Source organism: Molothrus aeneus, unplaced genomic scaffold (assembly GCF_037042795.1).
Source record: "Molothrus aeneus isolate 106 unplaced genomic scaffold, BPBGC_Maene_1.0 scaffold_30, whole genome shotgun sequence".
NCBI lineage: Eukaryota > Metazoa > Chordata > Aves > Passeriformes > Icteridae > Molothrus > Molothrus aeneus.
The window spans coordinates 867,120-875,016 of NW_027098964.1; the positions used below are offsets into that span (position 1 = coordinate 867,120).

At 60.0% G+C, this 7,897-nt stretch overlaps 1 protein-coding gene across 1 annotated transcript; it reads right to left on the reverse strand.

Moving 5' to 3' along the window:
• Positions 1 to 1,635: 1,635 nt before the first annotated feature.
• On the reverse strand, positions 1,636 to 4,905 carry HAMP (hepcidin antimicrobial peptide). Its single transcript, XM_066570826.1, has 3 exons — positions 4,633 to 4,905; positions 3,892 to 3,948; positions 1,636 to 3,102 (listed from the first exon to the last, which is right to left on the reverse strand). Exons 1-3 carry the CDS (start codon positions 4,903 to 4,905, stop codon positions 3,001 to 3,003), a joined length of 432 nt encoding a protein of 143 aa, XP_066426923.1. The 3' UTR covers positions 1,636 to 3,000.
• Between the last annotated feature and the right edge of the window lie 2,992 nt (positions 4,906 to 7,897).

Sequence of the window (7,897 nt, forward strand, 5' to 3'; positions counted from 1 at the left end):
AGAAAGATGAAAAAATGAGGAAAATAAATCAAAAAATGGGGGTGAAAATGGTGGAAAAATGGGGGTGGAAAACATCAAAAAATGAGGAAAATCAGTCAAAAAATGGGGGTGGGAATGGTGAAAAATGGGGTGGGAAGCCCCCCAAAAATTCACCTGGGACCCCTCAAAATCCACCTGGGAGGCCCAAATTCCCCCAAATTCTCCCCAAATTCACCTGGGAGCCCCAAATTTCCCAAATTCCTCCCAAAATCCACCCGGGACCCCCCAAATTCACCTGGGAGCCCCAAATTTCCCAAATTCGCCGCAAAATCCACCTGGGACCCCCCAAATTCCACCTGGGAGCCCCAAATTCCACCTGGGAGCCCCAAATTCCCCCAAATTCTCCCCAAATTCCATCTGGGAGCCCCAAATTCCCCCAAATTCGCCGCAAAATCCACCTGGGACCCCCAGATTCCCCCAAAATCCACCTGGGACCCCCAGATTCCCTCAAATTCTCCTCAAAATCCACCTGGGACCCCCAAATTCCCCCCAAAATCCACCTGGGACCCCCCAAATTCCCCTGAATTCGCCCCAAATTCCACCTGGGAGCCCCAAATTCCCCCAAATTCTCCCCAAATTCACCTGGGAGCCCCAAATTCGCCCAAATTTGCCCCAAATTCACCTGGGACCCCTCAAAGTTCACCTGGGAGCCCCAAATTCCCCTGAATTTCCCCCAAATTCCACCTGGGACCCCCAAATTCCCCCAAATTCGCCCCAAAATCCACCCGGGAGCCCCAAAATTCCACCCAAATTCCACCTGGGAGCCCCAAATTCCCTCAAATTCTCCCCAAATTCACCTGGGAGCCCCAAAATTCCCACAAATTCTCCCCAAATTCCCCCCAAAGTTCACCTGGGAGCCCCAAATTCCCTCAAATTCTCCCCAAAATCCCCCTGGGAGCCCCAAATTCGCCCAAATTCTCCCCAAAATCCACCTGGGAGCCCCAAATTCCCTCAAATTCTCCTCAAAATCCACCTGGGACCCCCAAATTCCCCCCAAAATCCACCTGGGACCCCCAGATTCCCCCAAATTCTCCCCAAATTCACCTGGGAGCCCCAAATTCGCCCAAATTTGCCCCAAATTCACCTGGGACCCCTCAAAGTTCACCTGGGAGCCCCAAATTCCCCTGAATTTCCCCCAAATTCCACCTGGGACCCCCAAATTCCCCCAAATTCGCCCCAAAATCCACCCGGGAGCCCCAAAATTCCACCCAAATTCCACCTGGGAGCCCCAAATTCCCTCAAATTCTCCCCAAAATCCCCCTGGGAGCCCCAAATTCGCCCAAATTCTCCCCAAAATCCACCTGGGAGCCCCAAATTCCCTCAAATTCTCCTCAAAATCCACCTGGGAGCCCCAAAATTGACCTGGGACCCCCAAATTCTCCCCAAAATTGACCTGGGAGCCCCAAATTCGCCCAAATTTGCCCCAAATTCACCTGGGACCCCCCAAATTCCACCCAAGGTTCACCTGAGTTTCCCAAATTCCCTCAAATTCCACCCAAATTCCACCCGGGAGCCCCAAATTCCCCCGGATTCCCCCCAAAATCAGGCGAGGCTTTTAAAAACCAGCAGTTTAATGGCGGGGGAGGGGCACAGGTAATAAATAGGGTGGGGGGGGGGAGCTCAGGTGGGCCCAGGTGTGTCCAGATGTGCCCAGATGTGCCCAGGTGAGGTCAAAGTTGGGTTCAGGTGTGGCTCAGGTGGGACCAGGTGAGGTCAAGGTGGGACCCAGGTGGGACCAGGTGTGTCCAGATGTGCGCAGGTGGGTCCAGGTGAGGCTCAGGTGGGTTCAGATGTGCCCAGGTGAGGTCAAAGTGAGGCCCAGGTGGGCTCAGGTGACTCCAGGTGTGTCCAGATGTGCCCAGGTGTGGCTCAGGTGAGGTCAAAGTTGGGTTCAGGTGTGGCTCAGGTGGGACCAGGTGGGCTCAGGTGTGTCCAGGTGAGGTCGAAGTGGGGCCCAGGTGTGTCCAGATGTGCCCAGGTGAGGTCAAAGTGGGGCCCAGGTGAGGTCCAGGTGTGTCTGGGTGTGTCCAGAGGTGCCCAGGTGAGGTCAAAGTGGGGTTCAGGTAACCCCAGGTGTGTCCAGATGTGCTCAGGTGAGGTCAAAGTGGGACCCAGGTGGGACCAGGTGAGGTCAAAGTTGGGTTCAGGGGACCTCAGGTGGGACCAGGTGTGGCTCAGGTGAGGTCAAAGTGGGGACCAGGTGGGCTCAGGTGACTCCAGGTGTGTCCAGATGGGACCAGGTGAGGTCAAAGTTGGGTTCAGCTGGGCTCAGATGGGACCAAGTGTGGCTCAGGTGTGTCCAGATGTGTCCAGCTGAGGTCAAAGTGGGGCTCAGGTGAGACCAGGTGTGGCTCAGGTGTGTCTGGGTGTGTCCAGATGTGTCCAGCTGAGGTCAAAGTGGGGTTCAGGTGAGCTCAGGTGTGTCCAGATGTGCCCAGGTGAGATCAAAGTGGGGCCCAGGTGGGCCCAGCTATATCCAGGTGTGTCTCAGGGGTCTCTCAGGTATATCCAGGTCTCTCCCAGCTGTGTCCCAGGTCTCTCAGGTATATCCAGGTGTGTCCCCAGCTGTGCCCAGGTGTCTCTCAGGTGTCCCCAGCTGTGTCCCAGGTGTGTCCCAGGTGTGTCTCAGGTTCTCTCGGATGTATCCAGGTGTGTCCCAGGTGTCTCTCAGCTGTCCCCAGCTGTGCCCAGGTGTGTCCAGGTGTGTCCCAGGTGTATCCAGGTGTGTCCCAGCTGTCCCCAGCTGTGTCCCAGGTGTGCCCAGGTGTGTCTCAGGTGTGTCCAGGTGTGTCTCAGGTGTCCCAGCTGTGCCCAGGTGTGTCCCAGGTGTGTCCAGCTGTGTCCCAGCTGTGCCCAGCTGTGCCCAGGTGTGTCCAGGTGTGTCCCACGTGTGTCCCAGGTGTCTTTCAGGTGTGTCCCAGCTGTGTCCCAGCTGTGTCCCAGCTGTGTCCCAGGTGTGTCTCAGGTGCGGCAGCAGAAGCCGCAGCCGCGGTTCTTGCAGCAGTTGCAGCAGAAGGAGCAGAGCGGGAAGTGGGGGCTGTGCCGGGGCCGCCGCCAGGTGCGCTGCGGGCGAGGGGCGGGGCCACGCGTCAGGGGGCGGGGCCACAGCTCAGGGGGCGGGGCCAGGTGCGGTCACACCTGGGGAACCCCCAAATCCCAGGTGAGGCCTCACCTGGGACCCCCAAATCTCAGGTGAGGACCCCAAATTCCAGGTGTGAACCCCAAATTCCAGGTGAGGTTACCTGGACACCCCAAATCTCAGGTGTGGACCCCAAATTCCAGGTGTGGCCTCACCTGGACACCCCAAATCTCAGCTGTGAACCCCAAATTCCAGGTGTGGTTACCTGGGAACCCCAAATTCCAGGTGTGAACCCAAAATCCCAGGTGCGGTTGCCTGAGAACCCCCAAATCCCAGGTGTGAACCCCAAATCTCAGGTGTGGCCTCACCTGGCAACACCCAAATCCCAGGTGTGAACCCCAAATTGGGGTGTCCAGGTGTGGCCTCACCTGGGAACCCCAAATTCCAGCTGTGAACCCCCAAATTCCAGCTGTGAACCCCCAAATTGCAGGTGTGGCTACCTGGACACCCCAAATCTCAGCTGTGAACCCCAAATTCCAGGTGTGGCCTCACCTGGACACCCCAAATCCCAGGTGCGGTTACCTGGGAACCCCCAAATCTCAGGTGTGACCCCCAAATCCCAGGTGTGGCCTCACCTGGACACCCCAAATCTCAGCTGTGAACCCCAAATCCCAGGTGCGGTTACCTGGGAACCTCCAAATCTCAGGTGTGACCCCCAAATCTCAGGTGTGACCCCCAAATTCCAGGTGAGGCCCCCCCCAGGTGTGACTCACCTGCCCCTCCCCCACCAGGGCCGGGGGTTTTGGCTCCAGCGGCGCCTCCGGGGTCACCTGGAGGGGGGGGGAGGGGACAGGTGAGGGGGTGAGGGCACCTGGGGAGCCCCAAAATGCACCTGGAACACCCCAAAATGCACCTGGGACACCCCAAAATGCACCTGGGGACCCCAAAAATGCACCTGGGGATGTTTAATCCAGGTGTGCTTCACCTGTGCCAGGTGTGAATCCCCCCCAAAAATCCAGCTGTGCTTCACCTGTCCCAGGTGTGAATTCCCCCCCTAATCCAGATGTGCCTCACCTGTCCCAGGTGTCAATCCCGCCCAATCCAGATGTGCCTCACCTGTCTCACCTGTCCCAGATGTGAATCACCCCCAAAAATCCAGCTGTGAGCCCCTCCCCCTGATCCAGCTGTGCCTCACCTGTCCCAGGTGTGAATCCCCCCTAATCCAGATGTGCTTCACCTGTCTCACCTGTCCCAGGTGTGAATCACCCCCAAAAATCCAGCTGTGAGCCCCTCCCCCCGATCCAGCTGTGCCTCACCTGTCCCAGGTGTCAATCCCGCCCTAATCCAGATGTGCCTCACCCGTCTCACCTGTCCCAGGTGTGAACCCCCCAAAACCCCGCCAATCCAGCTGTGAACCTCACTCCAAATCCAGCTGTGCCGCACCTGTCCCAGGTGTGAACCCCCCAAAAATCCAGCTGTGAGCCCCTCCCCCCATTCCAGCTGTGCCTCCTCACCTGTCCCAGGTGCGCATCCCCCGGCTCCAGCTGTGCTCCGGCCTCGATCCAGCTGTGCCTCCTCACCTGTCCCAGGTGCGCACCCCCCGGCTCCAGCTGCGGCCCCGCCCCTCTCCAGCTGTTCCCCCCCACCTGCGCCAGGTGCGCGGCCCCTCCCCCCGCGGGGCTCAGCAGCAGCAGCAGCAGCGCCAGGTGGGGGAGGGGCGGCCGCACCTGCCGAGGGTGGGGGAGGGGCAGCCCCAGGTGAGGGTGGGGGAGGGGCCGCGGCCTCATCGCGTCCTGCGGGGGTCGCGGCCCCCGCGCGCCTTTTAATGGGCCCCGAGGGCCACGCCCACGCGGCCGGGCACGCCCACAGAGGGGCGAGGACACGCCCATAACGGTCAGGCCACGCCCACAAAGGGGACGAGGACACGCCCACAGAGGGATGAGGACACGCCCATAACGGTCAGGCCACGCCTCCCCCCCGGTTCGCGGTTTGGGGGGGGGGGTCAGGGGGGTTCAGGGGTCCCCAGGTGTGTCCAGGTGTGTCCAGGGGGGGGTCTCAATGTCCCCCTCCATGTCCCTCTTGTCCCCAATGTCCCCAAATGTCCCCAAATGTCCCCAAGCCCCCCAATGTCCCCAAGTGTCCCCAAATGTCCCCAAATGTCCCCAAGCCCCCCAATGTCCCCAAGTGTCCCCAAATGTCCCCAAAGTCCCTCCTGTCTCCCTGTCTCCAAATGTCCCCCAATGTCCCCACGCCCCCCAATGTCCCCCCTTGTCCCCAAATGTCCCCAAATGTCCCCAATCCCATTTTTCTCCTTTTCCCTCCCGTTTTTCCCCCACGTCCCCTCGTTGTCCCCAATGTCCCCAAATTGTCCCCAAATGTCCCCAATCCCCCCCCTGTCCCCTCGCTGGCCCCGGGGTCACCTGGGGAGGGGGACAGGGAACACTGGGGGACACCGGGGGACACCTGGGGACATTGGGGACATTTGGAGACACCTGGGGACATTGGGGACAACGAGGGGACACTGGGGACATTTGGGGACAGGGAGACAGGAGGAACATGGGGAACCTGAGTGGACACTGGGGGACATTTGGGGACATCAGGGACAGGGAGGGGACAACAAGGGGACAAGGGGGGGATTGAGGACTTTGGGGACATTGTGGGGCTTGGGGACAAAGGGGACATTTGGGGACATTTGGGGACATTGGAGAAAAATGGGGGTAAATGGGATTTGGGGACACTGGGGGGACACTGGGGACATTGAGGGGCTTGGGGACATTGGGGACAATGGGGACATTTGGGCACATTTGGGGACATTTGGGGACATTTGGGACAGGGAGACAGGAGGGACCTTGGGGGACCTGAGGGGGACACTGGGGACATTGGGGACATTTGGGGACATTGGAGAAAAATGGGGGTAAATGGGATTTGGGGACACTGGGGGGACACTGAGGACATTGAGGGGCTTGGGAACATTGGGGACAATGGGGACATTTGGGCACATTTGGGGACATTTGGGCACATTTGGGGACATTTGGGGACATTTGGGACATTTGGGACAGGGAGACAGGAGGGACATTGGGGGACCTGAGGGGGACACTGGGGACAGGGGGGACATTTGGGGACACTGGGGACAAGAGGGACATGGAGGGGCTTGGGGACATTTGGGGACAGAGGGGACAAGGGGGGACAAGGGGGGGCATTGGGGGACCTGAGGGGACACTGAGGGGGACATTGGGGACAGGGGGGACATTGAGGGGTTTGGGGACATGGGGACATTTGGGGACATTGGGGACAGGGAGACAGGAGGGACATGGGGGACCTGAGGGGGACACTGGGGACATTTGGGGACATTGAGGGGCTTTGGGACACTGGGGGACATTGGGGACAAATGGGGGTAAATGGGATTTGGGGACATTGGGGGGACACTGGGGACATTTGGGGACATTGAGGGGCTTGGGGACACTGGGGACAAGGGGGAGACATTGGGGACGCTGGGACAGTGGGGACATTGGGGACAGGGAGGGATTGGGACACTGGAGGGGACATTGGGGGCATTGAGTACGGGGGGACATTGGGGGGACACGGGACATTTGGGGACATTGGGGACATTGGGGACAGGGAGACAGGAGGGACCTTGGGGGACACTGAGGGGGACACTGAGGACAGGGGGGACATCTGGGGACATTGGGGACAGTGGGGAAAAATGGGGGTAAATGGGATTTGGGGACATTTGGGGACATTGGGGGGACATTGGGGACATCAAGGAAGGGGGGGCATTGCAACGGGGGGGACAGGGAGGGGACATCGGGGACATTGAGGGGTTTGGGGACATTGGGGACATTTGGGGACATTTGGGGACATTGGGGACAGGGAGACAGGAGGGACCTTGGGGGACCTGAGGGGGACATTGGGGACATTGGGGACAGAGGGGACAAGGGGGGGACATTGGGGACATTGGGGACAGGGAGACGGGAGGGACACCAGGGACCTGAGGGGACATTGGGGGACATTGGGGGCATCGGGGACACTTGGAGACAATGGGGACAACAAGGGGACAAGGCGGGGACATTGGGGACACTGAGGGGGACACTGGGGAAAAATGGGGGTAAATGGGATTTGGGGACATTGAGGGGACATTGGGGACAAGGGGGGGACATTGGGGACATTGAGGGGTTTGGGGACATTTGGGGACATTTGCGGGGGGACATCGCGCTGGGGGCAAGGTGACACCGGGGGGGGTGGCAATGTCCCCAAAGGGGGGGGTGACAATGTCCCCAAAGGGGGGGTGACAATGACATCGGGGGGGTGGCAATGTCCCCAAAGGGGGGGGGGTGACAATGACATGGGGGGGGGTGGCAATGTCCCCAAATGGAGGGGGGGTGGCAATGTCCCCAAAGGGGGGGGGTGACAATGACATCGGGGGGGTGGCAATGTCCCCAAAGGGGGGGGTGGCAATGTCCCCAAAGGGGGGGTGACAATGACATCGGGGGGGTGGCAATGTCCCCAAATGGAGGGGGGGTGGCAATGTCCCCAAAGGGGGGGGTGACAATGACATCGGGGGGGTGGCAATGTCCCCAAAGGGGGGGGTGGCAATGTCCCCAAAGGGGGGGTGACAATGACATCGGGGGGGTGGCAATGTCCCCAAATGGAGGGGGGGTGGCAATGTCCCCAAAGGGGGGGGTGACAATGACATCGGGGGGGTGACAATGTCCCCAAAGGGGGGGGGGGTGACAATGACATGGGGGGGTGGCAATGTCCCCAAAGGGGGGGGGTGGCGGC

What these genes read in the sequence shown, in the direction of transcription:
- HAMP (XM_066570826.1), bottom strand. Translation starts at nt 4,905, where the DNA reads ATGAGGCCGCGGCCCCTCCCCCACCCTCACCTGGGGCTGCCCCTCCCC. An exon ending in GGGATGCGCACCTGGGACAG is followed by an intron (nt 3,949 to 4,632) that starts GTGAGGAGGCAC and finishes CCCCCCCTCCAG; the next exon opens with GTGACCCCGGAGGCGCCGCT. An exon ending in CCCTGGTGGGGGAGGGGCAG is followed by an intron (nt 3,103 to 3,891) that starts GTGAGTCACACC and finishes CCTCGCCCGCAG; the next exon opens with CGCACCTGGCGGCGGCCCCG.